The sequence below is a fragment of the Boleophthalmus pectinirostris genome, unplaced genomic scaffold, assembly GCF_026225935.1.
Source record: "Boleophthalmus pectinirostris isolate CB_2022bp ecotype Guang Dong unplaced genomic scaffold, ASM2622593v1 HiC_scaffold_9, whole genome shotgun sequence".
In the NCBI taxonomy this organism is placed as follows: Eukaryota; Metazoa; Chordata; class Actinopteri; order Gobiiformes; family Gobiidae; genus Boleophthalmus; species Boleophthalmus pectinirostris.
Window position 1 is genome coordinate 17,216,645 of NW_026571541.1, and position 19,071 is coordinate 17,235,715.

At 38.1% G+C, this 19,071-nt stretch overlaps 1 protein-coding gene across 4 annotated transcripts in view; it reads left to right on the forward strand.

The window, feature by feature from the left end:
* The window catches only part of LOC110163689 (protein jagged-1b), a 31,069-nt gene that overhangs the window by 9,936 nt on the left and 2,062 nt on the right, over nucleotides 1-19,071 (forward strand). For 3 of the 4 annotated variants that reach the window (XM_020928698.2, XM_055167027.1, XM_055167028.1), the window contains exons 3-10: nucleotides 7,506-7,572; nucleotides 12,476-12,724; nucleotides 14,037-14,097; nucleotides 14,217-14,347; nucleotides 14,856-14,975; nucleotides 15,052-15,165; nucleotides 16,816-16,929; nucleotides 18,957-19,070. In XM_020928698.2, the coding sequence (XP_020784357.2) occupies nucleotides 7,506-7,572; nucleotides 12,476-12,724; nucleotides 14,037-14,097; nucleotides 14,217-14,347; nucleotides 14,856-14,975; nucleotides 15,052-15,165; nucleotides 16,816-16,929; nucleotides 18,957-19,070 (970 nt within the window). The remainder of the gene's footprint in view (nucleotides 1-7,505; nucleotides 7,573-12,475; nucleotides 12,725-14,036; nucleotides 14,098-14,216; nucleotides 14,348-14,855; nucleotides 14,976-15,051; nucleotides 15,166-16,815; nucleotides 16,930-18,956; nucleotide 19,071) is intronic. The other variant, XM_055167026.1, reaches the window with a different exon arrangement.

The following is a 19,071-nucleotide window of genomic DNA, read 5'->3' on the forward strand; positions in this document are numbered from 1 at the left end:
CTGGAGATAAGCAACAGTGAAGAACAAGAAGTGGGTGTTTAGTACAGAGAACGGGTGATGGCAGTGCCTTTGGGCACAGGTGCTCTGGTGGAGTGAGGGACCATGTCATGGCTGGCTCATTCTGATGTTCACGCATAATTAATCAAGCAATCAAGGATAAAGATATAAGAGTTAAAAATATGAGTAATTCAAAAAGGTTTCATGCCAGTTCTAATACAAGGCTAGCAGTAGATTGGATATTGAAGCTTGTTATATGGTGTAATAATCATCAATAATCATATTACTATAACATTACTGTCAACAGATTAACAAATAAACGTCTCATTTACAAAGCCTGCGTACAAACAAAAATGTTACTTATGTGACTTTCCACGTTAACTTTGTAATTTAACACTTCGACAACCTGACATGGAAATGTGGGATCCAGTCCAAAAACTGTATGCGTTGATGCTTTCGAAGATGAGACAGAAGAAGATTAGTGCTCAAAGAGTGGAAGTTTGTGTTTTCTCCATACAAAGATAAGACTTCTACAAAAAAGTTTATAAATGAGACCAATTTAGGTATTAGGTAGGCTATCTGTCTCCGTAACCTCTGATTAGAATGAAGTCTAATCCAGATTTAGTCCCGGGTTTAGTCCCGGGTTTAGTCCTAGGTTTAGTCCCAGTTTTGGTGTGATTTATGTGCATTTGTGAATGCACCCTAAGTTTTCTCACATTTCATGTGAACACATAGTAGCCTACGTTACTTTGAGCCAATTAACCTTGTCTGATGGTGCATGTTCTGGGGATGCTCTGACACAGTGACAGTTTGAGGTAGGACCGTGACAGAGTGAGTCATGAAGGAGTAAAAGAAGAGTCTGATCCAAATGAGGTCCCAACTGAAGAGACATGTAATTATCCAGCTGGGGCCACGGGGAGGTGGGATTCAAGCAGAACACCAGGGGTCCACCCTTTGTCTAATAATGAGAGCACACCTCAGGGCTGGGAGATGTCAGATGCTGGATTTTTGAAATTCAAGAATAAATCCTTTGTAATGTCATGCCTTTTTAATTCTGCCCCCATTTTGTTTTGAAGACATTGATTTCCTTTCTTTGTCTTTGTCATCATGAGCTAACTTTGAGTCAATAATACAATAAAAGAAGCAGTGAGGGAGTCCTCCTCTGGGAGCATTTGGCAGTGGGAACACAGTAGTCATTAATGGAGCTTTTTTGTTTTACAATTTCAGTGGAAGTTTATTCTTTCTAAGTACTTATTATGATTTGATGTAAAATAGGTGCCCGTCCTTTGCATAATAATGACATTGTTACTGTGGTTACCTCCACTTCTCATTTGTAGTTCAGGTGTGAGCCGCAGCTGCTGTCATGACAACTGTTTACACGCTCCTGAGTTTGTGTACAACATGTGTTTTTCCATGTAAGGGGAAGTAATTACCTTTGCTTTCAGATTTTAGATGAGGTGTGCTGACACGAGGGATGGATATTGAATGAGAACTGTTATATGTTATTGGAGAATTCCAAGGAAATCCAAAGCAAAATTAACAGTTCTACACAGAATACTTTTGGAATACCTTTGTGTATATACCCAGTACTTGGTTGCAATTGGCTAAAATCGATAAATGAGGTGATAAGATTTAAATTTTTCTTTTATTTGTCATTCTGGACACAACGCTTTCCATTTACCTAGCTTGTCACGGACACAAAGAGTACACTGATCCTGATAGTTTACAGACCATACAAGGCAGGCATAAACAATGATTAAGGGAGATTACACGTCATTACAAGTTTTCTTTATGGTGTACATTGTACTTAACAGGAACAAATGTTAAAATGATGGATGTCTTTTTGAGAAACTGTTAGAGCGGTGCAATGATGTGTACCTGTGTGTGATATCATATATGTGTCTGTGTGCACTGGTGAAGGGGAAATTCCTCTCTCAGGGCTGGGAGTGCTTCCTGTCGTAGAGATGTGTTTGTACAGCCAGGCTTTGTCGGGATATCCTACCCTGCCCATGTCTGAGAGAGTCGAGGCATGGCACAGGGGCCTGGGGGGCACAGACAGTGGGTATAGACTCTGTGATGGGACTCTAAAAGAGACCCTAAAGGCTGAAGGGAGGAGAGATAGGAATAAGGCCGGTGGGTTCATGTAATTGACATTGGCATCCCAAATGTCTGCACAGTGGTTTGAATTTGCGCAGTTCACAGTTAATCCTGAGCCTTGGTGCATTTAGACTGGAGTAAAGAGGACCAGGTCAAACAGTCACTGCCTCAAGTTATGATCTACATTTGGTTTACATTTTACACCACCTATCGAACCTTGTGCGACTAGAGGAGGAACTATGACAAAGAGCCTTCACTGTCAAAAAAACCAGAGACTTATAGACAGACTCAGAATGAGAGTGCACTCATTGGATTTTAATTGTGAATATTGTGAATTGCAAAAATTCTGAAATACTTAAGTTCTGAAATATATGGCCTCTCAATCTGCCCCCAGAAAATCATACATCTTAATCTACGGCTGCATGAATCATGAAACAATTCTGTTCAAAGTCCATTCTTCCTCTACAGGTAAAACTTTGAAGTACATGAATGACTTTTTCAGATAATCATTAAATAAATACTAGTATATTATTATTACATTTCTCCATAATTAGCTATCTCTAGCACAATATGATGCCACATTTTGAAGATAAATATTATAACAGAAACTCTGCACACATTTCACATATTCAATGTAGCAGGAAAGTAAGTTTGCCAGCACTTTTCTATATAATATACTTTGTTCTACTTTGTTATTGGGTGAACTCATGAACTTGTGCTCTTGTGTGTGCACGCCATGCCTCAACCCTTTTTAGTGAGTCAGTTCCTGCACAGAGCATTTTTGTGTGTCAAAATTGGTACATAAAAAACACAACCCAAGGAGTGGGAATAAGATCTAAAATTTAACCTACTTCAGTGTTAGTTTCCTTAGTCAACTAGAGCCCTACCTTATTGAGAATATGTGTCAAATATGAGAAGTATAAAACTGTCTCTTTAATATAAACTATAGAAGTTTAAAAAAAAGACATATTACGTATTTTATACACCATATCAAATCTCTCCCTCTCACACGCTACCATGCACTCAGGCTACATGCACTCTCCATCCACACACCTTTCCCATTATGTCATTTCCAGGCTGTCATCACTGCCACCATTACAGCCCCAAATGGCCAGTCCAAATAACAGAGATGTTGTTTGCTCCTGTGTGAGACTAAAACGTCACCTCCAGAGCAGGCCACGATCTTATCACTGTGGGCTTTCATTGTTTGGTGTTTTCTTTTCCCCCCCTGCAGGTCAAGTCTCTGCACTGGGCTGCACTGTCGTCATGGCATCATTGCCCTCACCAGTCAGGAGTCCATCCTTGTTATATGATGGTTATTTCATGTTTTGGGGCTGTAACTTGGAAACCATAATTACTGCGACCCTGCACAGTTTATACACCCTTCCTCTGTCGATACCAGCAACTAGGACATAACTAAGACATGGTAGGATGAAACCATGGTGGCAGGAGGCTGATTTAAACTTAAAGGAACATATATCATTTCTGTTATGTGCTGACCTTTTACAATTAACACTAGTTCATTTTTTGAAGCTATAAAGTTATTAACATGCTAAAAATGTGGTTGGATTTTGGTGTCACTCTAAGAAAAGACTCAGACTTAGACTTAGACAAACTTTATTGATCTACAAGAGAAATAATTTGGACACAATAGTGTCACACATCACAAAATATTATAACAACAAAGAGAAAAAATATAAATGGTAATAATAAATTCTAGTAGTAATAAGTAGCAAAAATATCAAGAGGCTGCAAATAATGTGTAATGTCTTTGCGTCAGTTTTTTCTTTGTGGGTGCTTTTAGCTCAGTGCTAATTCATTATGTGTATTTTTAGAACATACTTTATTGTGTGAGCTAACAGTCGCCCACCTGCACTCATCTGCATAAAATTGGTAAAAATGTGTGGATTTATACTTCATATTTCAGCTGTTGTTTTCCCACTTCTCTAAATGGTATTTTTACACAGTGCTGTTGTAAAGACAGTATTTTTGTATCTCACTCTTTCTGTGCTCTACTGGCTGTGGCAGTTGAAAGTGGGGTGTGGAGCCTGCAGTGTGACATGGAGACCCGCTGTCTTCTGGCCTTAATGAACTGATGGTGAACTCATAGTGCACATCTCATTACCATTAAGACTTCTCTGTGCAGCTGCGTGTGGGTGTGTGTTCCCCCACTGCCTCTCCTCTCATCTTATTGCTGCATTCTCTCCTCGTTTTTTTCTAGTGCATTTCATTTGTATCTATCATACCATCCTTTTGGTTCACCTTACTTTGACCTGCTGTCAGTCTGCATCACTCTAAAACTCAGACTAGCCACAGGGCTCCTGCTAATCAATGGCTTAGCATGTCTGTCTGTAGTAGTTTTTTCACAGTTATGCCTTATCTTTCTAATGCAAAAAGTGTATGGAATTCTCATCTGTGTTTTGCTGATTCCTTCAATAAAAAAAACTTCATTACTCCAGGAAGCATGAAACAATCATGTAATTGCAGTGTATTACAGTTAGAACTGAACATAGCATTTTTCTTAAAAGACAAACCAAAATTGTTGCTTGAAAATGCAACAGCAGCTTAGTATTAGTATTAGTATTCAGCCAAAAAAATAATAGTATTTTTATGGGTGATTTTTTTCCCCATATTTTTTGTTTATTTTTATTTAAAAAAAGATTGTATCTTTGTAAATGTTCAGAAACATTTTAAAATTGGTTGTACTTGTCGCTGTAGCAGAGTTATACGTAATACTCCTCCACTTTCAGCAAACCCCTTACTCAGGACTTTCTACCACACCAATTTTCTCTGGTGCAATGTTTTACACTTTTACTGCAGTAGCCCCTCATCTTCTCGCTCACACATCTTATTTAGCCCCAGGCCAAAATCCAGCATTTCTTCAGACCACCACACTGTGCACCTCTACACTGCTCATCCTCCGCCCACAGCCCCCCAGGCTCCATACTGTTAGAGCAAAGACGTGACTGCACATCTATGTACCCCTTTAGGAGAACAACACAATGCATGTGGTCGAGGCAGATTTCCATGGTTCTTACTGGTTTGTTTCTCAAAGGGTAGGCATATACAGACAGGTGTTATAGAAGAGAAAAGGAGAGTATTGGGGATAGCATCTGTCTGAATTATTCATGAATGCGCTGTGGAATAAACAGAATAACCATGTGTCCTCATTGCTATAGTTTTTCTGATCTCAAAGTCATCTTCAGACTGAGTCCATTCTTAAAGGATAGTGGAGATGATGTTTGTTATGAATAATATATTTTAATAATACTTGTGTATATATATTTTTATTTTCTTCATCTGCAATTACATAATAATATTAATGGCACAAAATATCCAAAAAACAGACATACAATAAAAGTGTATATTTCCTTATGGTGTTTCAATTGCACTAAAGCACCTTGAAAAACATAACACAATATAGTATATAGTAACAAACATACTCGTTATGAGCAGGCTTCTCTCTCCACAGAATGGACTCGACTTTGCTGGGAAGAGAATCCATAACCTGCTTGTTTCCATGGAGATGTGCTTGTTTTTCTGGGCACATTCCAAAGTTTGGTATAAAAAAATGTTATCTCTATGGAGAAGGTTCCAAAGTTTAGCTTTAGCTTTCTATCTCTAAGGAGCCATGCAGGTTCTGTGCCTGCCACCATAATATTTACTCAATGTTGCTTTAATTGTAACTGCTGCTCTGAATGTCTTGTGCATAAAAGGGAAATTATATTCTTAGAAACTGCAGTTCCAATTCCCAAGTGAGAATGTCATGTGATATTGCATACAAACATTTAGAAAAATGTTCTCATTGCCTCACCCATGTTTTGACAAGAAAGGAAATTCAGTACATGTACTCCACAAGCTGACATAAAATAATTTTTAAAAGTCATCTGTATATATACGTTTTTAAAAGTGGAGATTTAACTATGAAATCTCTTACAGTATTCACAAAAGTAACATTATCCATGTTTCCCTGCATTTCCCTGTTACTGCAGTCAAATGACATCACGCATTTGTTGTCTCCAACTGAAAGACAAATGAAACTCTATACTTGTGTTTAGGTGAGTTATGTCAGAGGCTTTTCTAACAACCAAGATCAAATTCCCTTTTGTAGGAGGAGGAGAGTTACCTTTTTGTTGTGAGCTGTGATTGAGTTTAGCCTAGCTGCAAGCATTACTGTATGTCAATAGGGCCTTTGATTATATATATTGTATTGCTACTTTGTGTACCACTGCTGTAACTTAATCCATCCTTGCATCTCACTAAATGGGAGGCTTAAAGGGTCTTCATGGACATTATTATATGGATATTATTTGTTCGGACATACAGCAGTTAACTGTAAGCATACTACAGTCAGTATATTCACTGTTTTATCTTAAAGATGAACTATGTTAGCCAGCCTGCCACCTAGTGCCTCCGCTCAATTTAATTTCTCTCCAGCAAGTAGGTCAGGAATACACTAGACAGTTTGCAAGAACCCCGGAAGATGTAGACTGCGCACCGGCCAATCAGCTGTAGAGCCATGACGTCAAACTCAAGCGCCTGTCTGGGTCCCGTTTGTGGTACAGCACAACAGTAAACAAAATGGTCGAGATGGATATAGACAAAGCCATACATTCATGTTTGCAATGATTCCCGAGATCGAGGATTTAAAGCCGGAACACAGAGAAAGTTTGGTGAATTTTATCAAAGGGAAAGATATTATTCCCCTTCGTCCATTACATACATCACGACCAAATAGTAGCGATTGGTTAAATAAAAAAGTACCAATCTACCATCGAGCAAATGAATCCTAATGCTGCGTGGACAGACTGTTTCCAAGAGGTGATACCGTTTGATGAATCAGGCTAGGACTATGTAGCTTTTGGAGCAAATTTCGTGTGTCCATGGAGATGTTAATGCATTGTCTGAAATTGCCCACAGTGTGGCAATAAATCTATTTCAAGTTTCTATTTCTATAACATACATTAGCCATATTACTGGTCAGATCTGTGGAGAGGTGACCCTGCTCTCAGTAAGGATGTATATATATACTTTTGATTACTTAAAGTTTTTTGTCATACTGTAGAACATTTTCAGGAAAGCAATAACATCTTCAGGGAGACAAGTAGAGACAAGAAAAGTTACATAGTGCATCTTTATTTTATTTTTTTAAGGAATTTGTGGCTCAGCATCGTCTGTGTAGCCTTGAATTGTCTGGGCACTGAATAACATTTGTTTCTTGTTTGCTTCAATGTGGCTTTTTCTCATCCCACATTTAAACACATGCTGTAAAATGTATTGTGTGCTTTTTAAATATTGTGACTGAACAAAATGAACTCGACGTCTACATACATTTATTTTGTGTACTTGTTTCCTTCATACAGTATATTTGCCATCTGTATATGACATTTAATTTTTGTATTTTCCCACAGAAATCTTTCTCCTTGGTCTTGGAAGCTCTGGACTTTGACAATGACACAACAGAAGCATCAGAACCAGGTAAATGGTCTTTATCTGTGCTCAATCTACTACTAATTATACCATGTATAACACATATACAATACTGTTCAGTAGTTACGATTATTAATTGACAAAATGAAACACTAGACAGTTCATATCTTGTATCTATAATGAGTCATCACATTTACTTATTTGATTCTCAGACGCTCAAATATTATTGCATTACAAAAAACACAATAATTATTTCCCTACAAGTGCAAAGAAAACATGCATACGATTGTTATAGATCCTTCCAAATTATTTTCCCATATTCTTTTGTTGACGTTAATATCGTGTTTATTGTGACATGCTTAATTTTACATTGTTTAAATGATCGAAAACAGTTAACACTTTAATTACAAAGTTGTTTAATGTTATTGTATTATTATATGGATGAATCAAGCAAAGAAATGTTTACACCACATGACACAAGAATGTTTCCCAGACTAAACATTAGCTTTCCCCAACATATATTCGACATTTCTTGTTGTTTATATGTGGTATAAACCCTGTGAATGTCTTGCTGCCTGCATTGCTGTGATGAGTTCAGGGGTCTTTAAACCAGTCCCTTTAATTTCCTGCATGCCTCCTTGTTGTTTCTTGTCTTGATCAGCTAAATCTCTGTGACCGACATTGTGAGCTTTGTGCTATAAAAAGTGCAGACAGAGAACACAGAGAGGCATGTCTTTCCTCATTCTTTTAATATCAGTGTTTGATCCTCATGGGGATGGTAGTCTCTTCAAAATGTTGGCAGAGATAATGAGAAATGTGGGGGTGTACAATTTACACACATCGAGTTTAATCTTCTGGAATAAAAATACATGTTTAGATCTGTTACTTATCACCTATTCTGGTACTAGTTTGGTCCCTGTTAATACCACATTTAGCTCTGGTTAAGTCCTGGATGAATCTTGGTTTAGTTTGGGTTGAGACCTGATTTTGTCATGGTTTAGTTCTGGTTTAGACCTGGTTTAAGTCTAATGAGATCCAATGCTTTAATGCAATTTTGCTCAAACCTTATTATAGCATCCATTTAACCTCTTCATATAGTAAAGCTGAACTGATCGTTTAGTTACATGGAGTTAGTCAGTCATAACATATTCTAATTGTAGCTCATTTTTATTATATATACAGAGAAATATGTTTTGCATATTTAAATAATACTGTACAACTGGGAACCTCGATATCTCCTCCTACGCACCTCCAGTTTGCCTCCTTTCCTCTTGTTTGCATTATATACCGTCTCCACCTGAGCTCCTGACAGCCTATAGACTTCAGAGCTGCTCACTGCGTTTGACAGGGCAGCTCATCCCAAATACTGGTATCCATGCAGCACCAGTTTGAATTTGAATTTACTTACCAAATGCTGTCAATCAAACAGGATCAGCATAATACCTCTCTACCCTTTCTGAGTCACTCCCTGGAAATAATGAAAAATATGACATTCATTTGAGACTGAACTGACCGAAATTCAATGGGATTTGTTTTAATTAAGGTACCATTCCTCCCACTAGACAAGAAAACTGTATATTGACATTTGGTTACATTTGTGTGGGAGTGACATATTTATTTTTCTGATAAACCACTGACTCACCTGATAATACCTATATTTGGCCAACTCATTTATGGGTGTGGGACCAAAATCTATTTTTTTATAATACTGATGGCGACACTGAGACAATGTTATGGAAGTTCATCAGAAATGTGATAAAATGTGTCAATATATGGTGTCAGTGTATTAGACGTTGAAGTATAAAACACAACAAACTGTAAAATGACACAAACATGACTCAGTTTATTCTACTATAACCTTATAGTATTATGTGATATGATTGCACTTTTATTGCAAATTTATCTTATTTTTTTCATTTCTGTTTTGCAGCCTTCTTTAAATAATTTTAATATTTTCAACAATTGTAATATACATTTTTAGATATATTCCCCCCCTCTAACCTTATTTTCTCATTGATTTGTCACTGTTAATACCCATAATTCAGCTACCTCTGTGTGAACCAAAAACCTACCATTTGTTTTCAATATTTTCTATATTTTATTTTGTTTACTTCTTAGAGAGGTTTTTCCCAGTGCAGTTACATCGGTATTGACAAAAGACTTATTGACACAAGATTGCCACCTCCCGTTGTTCAGCGAGTGCAATTCAATTTTACAAACGCTACAGTGTGATCCAGTTTTTCGGAAACATTTGCCCTACATATCTACACATCTGTGCCTTTGTCAAAGTAAAAGTAGCTTGGCCTGTCACTATAATAACTATATCGACTTATTGTTCAGTATCTGAAAGATGGAACAATGTTTTTTGGAGTCACTATTTATCATGTGTACATTTTCTTATCACTACTTGGAAATTTGTGGTTATTTTTTGGCTATATGATCAGTTTTAAATTTTGTTTCAGTATTATTGTTTATCTTCTGTATTTTCTTCAGCAGTACATCGTACTTCAAATGTTGTTAACGTGCCAGGCCTAAGTGTAGCCTGTGCATTGTACCATTATAACAACACACCAGACATCAGTAAGACACTACTTCATATACGCAGCAGCTATAGTGGGTGGTGTATTGATTTTTATTGTGTGAAGTTTAAAATAGATTTATATAGTTTTCAGGTTTGAGAGGGACCACCTTTCACTGACTATATGCACGTCAGATTTCTAGAGCTATCATATTTTTGAAATGTCTTGTAACCTGTTATCCGATCTGAGTAATGTGATTTCTTCTGATTGTTCACACATGTGTAGATTTTGACAAGGGAAATTATGCAAAAAAAGACCCAAAAAAAAAGTATTTTGTGCATGCAAACACACACACACCAAAAATCTGATCTAATTATTGTTTTTATTATTCCAATATAATGGGAAATATTTAAATACCTGATATGGTCTTATGTTAATGGATTCACTAACAGCCCTTTTATTGTGAAGCCCTCTCTGCCAACTCTAAATAGCTGCACTCCCTGTTGCTACTGTGTAAAATTTCATTTGCTTTGTCCAGCTTGTCAATTCTGTAATCTTCCTACTTATTATTGTGACATGTTAGTTAATCACATTACAGAACATCTCAACTTGGCACACTTCCTCTGTCATATTTCCATTCTCCTCTTGTCTCCTTTTGTGGTGGGGAAATCGCTTTTTGACTTGGCAGTGTCATAAAGTAATAATGGAAACCCTAAGTACAAGACGCTGGGCTAATGAACGTTTGTAGCGCAGGTGGAACAGGAACAGGGCTGAGCAGCATTCCCTATCTGCTATATTTTCTGACACACACATGTTTCATTCATTTCCTGGAAAATGAGCTTAACCGTACAGGGCCTGTATCACATGAAATTGACTAGTGTGGGCGTTTAGCCATGTTACAATGCTGTTACCAGAACAAAAACATAGCAGGAGTTGTGTTTTTTCTTCATTCTCACATGTTTGAGTAACCCTTGTTATTAGTCTGCCTACATTTTCAAAGCTCAATACGCTCTGTTCCACCTTATGAGGTCATGTATAGTGCTAGTTTTCAAGTTAACAGCTCGTTTTATCTTTAGTTCAATAGAGATGGGCAATTCCAGAGCTGAAATGTCCAAATGATTCTAGTGAAGGTAATTTAAAAACATAGTGGAATACCTCCTGAATTATCAGAGATCACAAGGTGGAAAAGAACGTTTTATGTTTGGGAATTATAACATACATCAGAAAAAAGCAGAATATGGGCCCACACACACACATACACACACACACGCACACTCACACACATACACACACACACACACAGCAGTATATGTGGCCTATTTTCATTTCTTTGTCCAGCCTCGGTGATCTCATCTCAGGTGGAAATGTTATGAGCGCTAATAGCTGCTGCGGCTGCCTCCCTTCCTCTTTGGCCCCGTCCATCACACACACACTCTAGGAGAGCACTTGTGAATTCATTGTAATTGCATTATGAGCTAGCCCAGTATTCAAATTAAGAATGATTTGCAATAATTTTACATAAAACGTGAACAATGTTTGCTCTTCATAGTCCATATATTTTTCTTTTCTTTAAAATAATAATAATTATAATTTGGTCTGCAAATTGGATGTGTATCACATGTCCTGTACATAAACTGGATAAAACCTTTACATTATTTTCTATATTTTGCATTATTTTGAGTTATATTACTATTTTGGTCTACGTTATTAGGAACTCTCCTTATATTGTAATTAAGTCGCGTAACCTCTCGTATGTTTGCTTTGCTCCTATGTCCCTGGCTTTCTCTTGTATTCATTCCCACTGCCTTCTCTAAAACACACATCCATACAGAGCAGCACATTCTCATTGCTTTGTATGTTTAATGCTTTGTGGAGGATTAGTGACTGAGTTGGGAATGAGAGCGCCTCTGGGAAACCCCCTGGGTCAGAGCCGTGGTGGCCAGAGCCGCCCCGGGCCTCTCATGTCCCCTGGGGTGGAGTATCCTTCACATAATGGTCCTCCAGCTAATAAATGTCTTCTGTACTCCACAGTGGCAGCTTTGTGTCAAATTAATTGAACCGTTTAGTATAAGTCAGTTTGTCTGATTATAGCGCATATTCCACTGCTTTTATTGTTTTATTGAATTTATGGAAAGCTTGCATACATATATTTACATATTAGATAGCATTAACTAACAAGTTTATTTGATGTATATATTGTGTTACTTAGAATCTCAAAAGCCCTGATTTCCATGTCTGTTTTGCTACATACTAACTGCGACCAGCTCAAATAACTACTGATACACTGTGGTATTTTTTTTAAAGAAGAATTAACACATTTGATTAATCATAAAAATAAATAAATAAATACAAATAATTGTGTATGATGCTCATAAATAAATACAAATATTTGTGTATGATGCTCATAGTTTGTTGCTGGTAAATTTATCCAGGTCAGCTGATTGAGAGGATCTTGTTGTCCTCCATGCTGAACCCCGGTGAGCAGTGGCAGGTTTACCGTGCCCATGGCCGGACCCTCAGTCTTGAGTATCGACTGCGCTTTCGCTGTGACTCCAACTACTACGGACCCTTCTGCAACAAGTTCTGCCGAGCTCGAGATGACTTTTTTGGACACTTCAAATGTGACCCCAATGGCTCTAAGGTTTGCATCGACGGCTGGACTGGTCCTGAGTGTAAAGAAGGTAGAAACACACAATACTCTGGTTTGAGATGTCATGATATCAGATTTTACTAATTACTTAATCTGAATATTACTCTATTACTTTGAGAAGAAACATCAGTGATTATTCACAATCACTGTCAATGTGACCATTGTGAAATCCTTAATTTACTTTGAGTTTCACTACTAGATCAGTAATGCCTATACTAATATATGATGACTAGCTTTAGGAAGTCAAACATTTGGAATATTAACTTAAATTTTGGAATTTCAGTTTTCACAATTATCTTATTTTCTTTTAGCTCTTATTATCATATTCTGACGTAAATTATCACTATCATTTGATGACATCCTTATTCATGGCACTGCTTAAATGTATCTTTTTGTTGTTGACTAAATCAATTTTTCTGGCATGGGATCCATCAAATGTTTTTCTCCATGGAGATGTTATTGCTTTGTCTGGAATGTTTCACAGTGTGGCTTTAAACATTTCTATCTTCATGGAGAGCAAAGCAGACCAAATTACAAATTTTCTAGGTATTTTTGAGCTATAAAAGCAACTGTTTAATATCATACTGTGGAATATTCCAGGCAGACCAGTGACATATTCATAGAAACAAATAGTTGACGGACCCCAACCAACAAGTTAAACAGTTACACACCTTAAGGTATGAATATAGGCAGCACTGAGTTATCACCGTATCAACAGTCTCACAATATGACTATCACTTTGACTTTGCATAAAACAGAGATATGACTACAGTATTCTACAGTTTGAGAAGCCCACAGTCCCTGAGCTTGACCTTATGCAGCTCTTTTTCCATGTCTATGGCTCATCAGCTGGATGACCCACTTGTGTGACCTTGGACCAGAGCCATTAATCCAGTGTTTAAAGTAAGGGGAGGAAGTCAGAGTGAAAATTATGGGACTCCCGAAGGACACACAGCTAGTTTAAGGACATCCTGCCGTCCTGCCCACTTCGCCCCTTTCACACTTCTTTGACTTCCTCCTCAGCAGGTAGTTGATTGGCTCGGAGAGGAGCAGGAAATTTGAATCATAGGTTACTGTCTTTCTATTACCCCCTGCAGATTTACACACAAGGAACATGATTTCCTTGCAAGTTTTTCAAATAACTTTTATGAATAGATTCACATGGTGGGAGTTTTGTGGTTTTGAATGTTTAGATTATTGTTATTATACTGCGTGTTTAGTAAATCTAGTGATATCTCTTAACATAATCAAAATTACAGGTTTCCACGCTCTGTAAAGCCATTACAGACTTAATGCTAGTCCATAGTTTGTCTTTAATATCTTTTTTTTATGTGTGTTCACAGCTGTGTGTAAGCAAGGGTGTAACCAGCTTCACGGCTACTGCAACGAACCGGGTGAATGCAAGTGAGTATTGTGATTCCCACTTTGACTGGACCCCCTATAAAAGGCTGTCTGATCAAATATCAACACATGAGGCGGATGTAGACGCTTGCCATCTGTTCAAACAGCCTGTTGTGATGTAGGTGTCATTATGGCTGGATGGGAGCGCTGTGCGACAAGTGTACGACGTTTCCGGGCTGCATGTACGGGAGCTGTACCGAGCCCTGGCAGTGCGTCTGTGATGTCAACTGGGGAGGACTGCTCTGTGACAAAGGTACAAACTGCTGTTGTGCTTAAAATCCTTGACTGTTAATCTTTCCAGGATATTATGACTCTATAAAGATAAAAGATGTGTGTTTATACTGTTTGATGTCCACAGTGTTAGTACTAAAGGTGTGGTTGTTCAGATCCCACATACATTACCTGACTCACCAAGTTTTTGGCACCAAAGTGTTGAGAAGTTCCCCCACATTCTCTCTGCATGGGAGCTCCCCACCTCCCGCTTCTGTCACAGCCTGAGAACTGCCCAGGGGACACCACATTGTGTAGAGGAAAGTCGATAGCCTTGGGTGAAATGAAAGTGAGCAAGGCAGAGCTCTCAAATAGGTGGGGTCCTGTGCTGTTTCTGCAGTGAGACAAAAGCACCGCGGGCACATAAGAGATCATTAGTGCAGAGCTGTAATCAGCCTGAAAACAAAGGCCTGCAGCTACAGGCCTGCACAGTCAGGGTTACACTGGTCGCCATAGAATTCATATTAAGTACAATACTCTATATATTACAGATCTGAACTACTGTGGCACCCATCAGCCCTGTAAGAACGGAGGGACATGCACTAACACTGAGCCCAACGAGTACCAGTGTGAATGTCAAGATGGGTTTAAAGGGCGCAACTGTGAAAATGGTGAGTTTGTTACTGACAGAGTCTTTAGTTTGTCCTGATGAAGCTCATATTTCTTCGTCTTAATTCTTTTGTTCAGTGGAGCACGCGTGTTTGTCATCTCCATGTTTGAATGGAGGAACCTGTCAGGAGAACCCCTCTGGCTTCAGCTGCACCTGCGCAGACGGCTGGACGGGTCTCACCTGTGCACAAGGTGAGTCACACACAGAATAATCAGTAGGTGTCACATCATTGCTGTTGGAAGTCTTGATTAGTTGTTATTGGATCAGAACCAGTGTCTCACTCACATCATTTGGACAAAGAAAGCTACAGTGAACACAAACAGAATCAGAACTACTCAAAAACCTGCCTCGCCCTTTTTCTCACACTCAGTTAATGCCAAACCAAAGCATCTATTAACTAGAAAATCAACAGTTTTGTTTTGCTACACTGAGGAAAGGGCTTCAGCCATGTTTTGAGACCTTTGTTTTTTCCTGGGACTGATTGGCTTGATTTGTTTCTCTATGGGGGAAATGCAAAATGCTGTGTATCTGCTGCAGGACTATTTATTCCGGTGTTTACCAAAACAAAGCAATCTTGTAATAAGACTGACGCCTTGACATATAATTTGTTCCCTTACGCAATTATTAGATTCTGCAATTTTCACCAAAAAAAAACACATTTCATTTATTTGAGATAGCTATGACTGCATTTGTTCATTTAAAAGCAATTTAATTGTATGTTGTGTCAGTTAAAATATGCAGAATCTACATTTTAAAGGTTTAATTTGTGTTGCAGATATTTAAGGATCATTACTTCCGTCTCTGCCAAAAATAAAGGAAAGCTAACAATGTTTGTTATTTTACATTGTGAAACACTTGATGATATGGCAGCCTATTGGATAAGATCTCTGTTGGTCATGAGTGAATAGATGGGCTCTTATTCTTGACCTAACCTCTCTAGGGGCTTCCAGCTTTATTTTTAAAATTTAGCAAAGGTTCAACCATGCCCTTGTTTTGACTCAAATGCTACAGTAGTTAATGGGGATGTAACTCAAACAAACAGACAATGCTTTGTGTGGGTCATAAATCCATCTAACCTCCATCATGGTGAACATCCCTGACCACAAGCATTTCACTCATGCATAACAGTGAAAAAGTAGCTTGTATTTACTTTGGATGCACTCTGTTGGTATTTGTTTCTCAATGCGCGATTAAATGTTGGAGGCGGTTGTCTATCTGTTTATGTGTATATATGTTGTGGGTCTCTCAGGGGAATACACAGGAGAAGATTGTTAGGAATGACCACAACATACACAGCACTGTTTCAGACAGGATTTATAAATAACCCACATTAATTAAAGACTTTGTATGTTATTACTTCTAGTTTTAGCCAGACGGTTATTAAGCTGTGTGAACTGGGGCCAGGAGCGTGGAAAATGGCTTTTCTGTGAGGTTACTCACTAGGCAAGTGTGTTATGAGAGACATTATGAGAGACACATTTGGAGATCCATGGGAAACGAAAGGATACTACATTCTAATAAATATGCACTTTATGTTTGAAACTATTTTTCTACACAAACAGCAATTTTATTTTACTTGCATTTCTTATGAATTCCCATGATGTTTTCATTTATTTTGTGGTAAACACCAATTTTCCGCTGTGGAGCGAGGTGTCAGATAAATATACAGTTCAGACACTTGTATTTATCAGTGATTGCACAGCAGCCTGAGTGACAGAGAGATGAATAAAGCATGCTAATACCACATAGGCACAGACACACACATCACACAGTATCCGTCCGCACACACACAATTCTATTACACAGCTGAGTGGTTAATGTCTACGTGTGTGTGTTTGCAGCAGTGAAGCAGTGTGACCGGCAGCCGTGTGGCGAAGGCTCCACGTGTGAAGAGACTCCGGGAGGGTTCCGCTGCCTGTGTCCCCCGGGGTGGAGTGGCAGGACGTGCCAGCTCGGTCAGTGCATAGGGCAGAATCAATCAGAATCAGAATCAGAATTTATTTGTCATTTCATTCATTTTGAAAAAATACACAGAAACGAAACACTGTACGCAGTTCCAGGTTATCAGCAATATAAAAAACAATAAATAGTTTAAAATATTGTGTTAAAAATTGCACCTTACATTTTGGAGATATACTTAAACAAACTTTACTGATCTACAAAGGAAATTATTTGGACACAGTAGGTCACAGATCACAATATAATATAATAACAAAGAGCAAAAATATACATGGTAATAAATTCAAAATAAGTAGCAAAAATAACAAGAGGCTGGTCAAATAAAGCATAATTATATAAAAATATATGTACAAGTAAAAATAAAAAAAATATATAAAAAGATAGTAGCACAAATATATTTCAGCTATATACAAGAGGTCATAAGGAGAAAAGATTAAACTGATTTGGACAACTACTGTAAGAAGTGAATGTTAGGGACAAGTGACGTTTTATGTAATACACAAGTATGACACAAGTATGACACAAGTAATGCAGGATATTATCTGCTAATAGACTATTCTAGACTGTCACTCTATCTGGAAATAGTTCTACTTCCTGAACTAGAGCTACAGTGTTAAATTCTCACGGGAAAAAATTTTGCCAACTATTAGGCAACAGCCTGCCAGTTGTTGCAAAAGTGCGGTGACAATGCAGTGACTTGTTTCTGTGGGCTACTTTTCACTAATATTAATATGTATCAGGGCAGTACGCAGGGGGGACAAAGGGGTCTGTTGTCCCCGGGGCCCAGGGTAGTAGGGGCTCAGAACTGGTCCCTCTTCCTATAAATGTATATTAGAGGGGGCCCTATATGAGGCTTCCTGCCCTGGGCCCCCCAAATTTCTGTCGACAGGCCTGATATGTATGGTCCGAAGGGATGAAGTCTCTAATGCACAGACAACTTCTGAGGTATACAGAAGCTGGGGGTATGAAAGAAGAAGCATGACATTTTTCAGAGTGACAGGCCAAACCCACTGCTGCCTCTTACAGTAATATGTCACTGTGACACTTGGTAACCCTCTGTAGTTCCACATCACAGGTCAGCAGCCCCCAGGATTACATACAAACTGATGAAGTCTATCAACACTAGACCCACACAGTGAGAGCCATTTGGTTCAATTGAATGAGCAACAGAATAAGACAATAGTGTTTAGAGAGAGGAGTTAAAGAGGCTATTTTTGTTAGGAAAGACAATCCATCTTTGAACAGAAATGGAGGGCTCAGACATCATCCTCAACTCCATCCTCAGACCTAAATCAAAACAGAGAAAACTATTATATTTTCAGAGGTGTGAAAGCATCCATCAGGGGCCTGAATGATTATGCTAATATGACTCAGGCACAGTTCTCACGTAGTGCAGCTCAATAGGCCTAGCTAACAAACAAAAGACGTAAACAAGTAGGTGTGTTAGTTCCAGAGTAGTTTTAGTGTAGTTTGATCCTCGCCTTAGGCAGATATAAGACAGTGTTTACCAGCAATCTGACCCATACTGAAGAAGCAGCTTGCATGAGATGCAAAATGATCAAAAAAACTTTTGTCCAGTTGACCAAATTGAATTTCTCCTTTGCAAAAGAATAAGGATTACAGGATACATTATAAACATCCCAAAATACCAAATGCCAAAATTAACATAATATCTAATCAAATAATTACTGATGGGCTTCTTATTACAACTTCAAAATGAAATTTAACTTGGGCTTTACCAGCGGCTAAAAGATGGCTTAGTGAGCTTGGAGAAAAGATGACACCATATGATGTGCTGCACAGATAAAAGAATTTGCATGCTTGTTTGTCTTAATGGTTTAATTATGGCTAGGATTCCTGATTGCATTTTAATGTTTAATAGTCTAGAAATGTGTAAGTGTATTGGCAATGATTAATCCACATTATTCTTCTACAGTTAAGCTTGAAAGTGTTTCTGTTTTTTATTCTTTTTTTTTTTTTTTAATCATACTTGACAGTTACATCTATTTCATATTATTTTTAGACACCAACGAATGCGAACTCAACATCTGTGTCCATGCCCGCTCCTGTCGCAATTTGATTGGACTATATTTGTGTGACTGTCTTCCTGGATGGACAGGGCCTAACTGTGATATAAG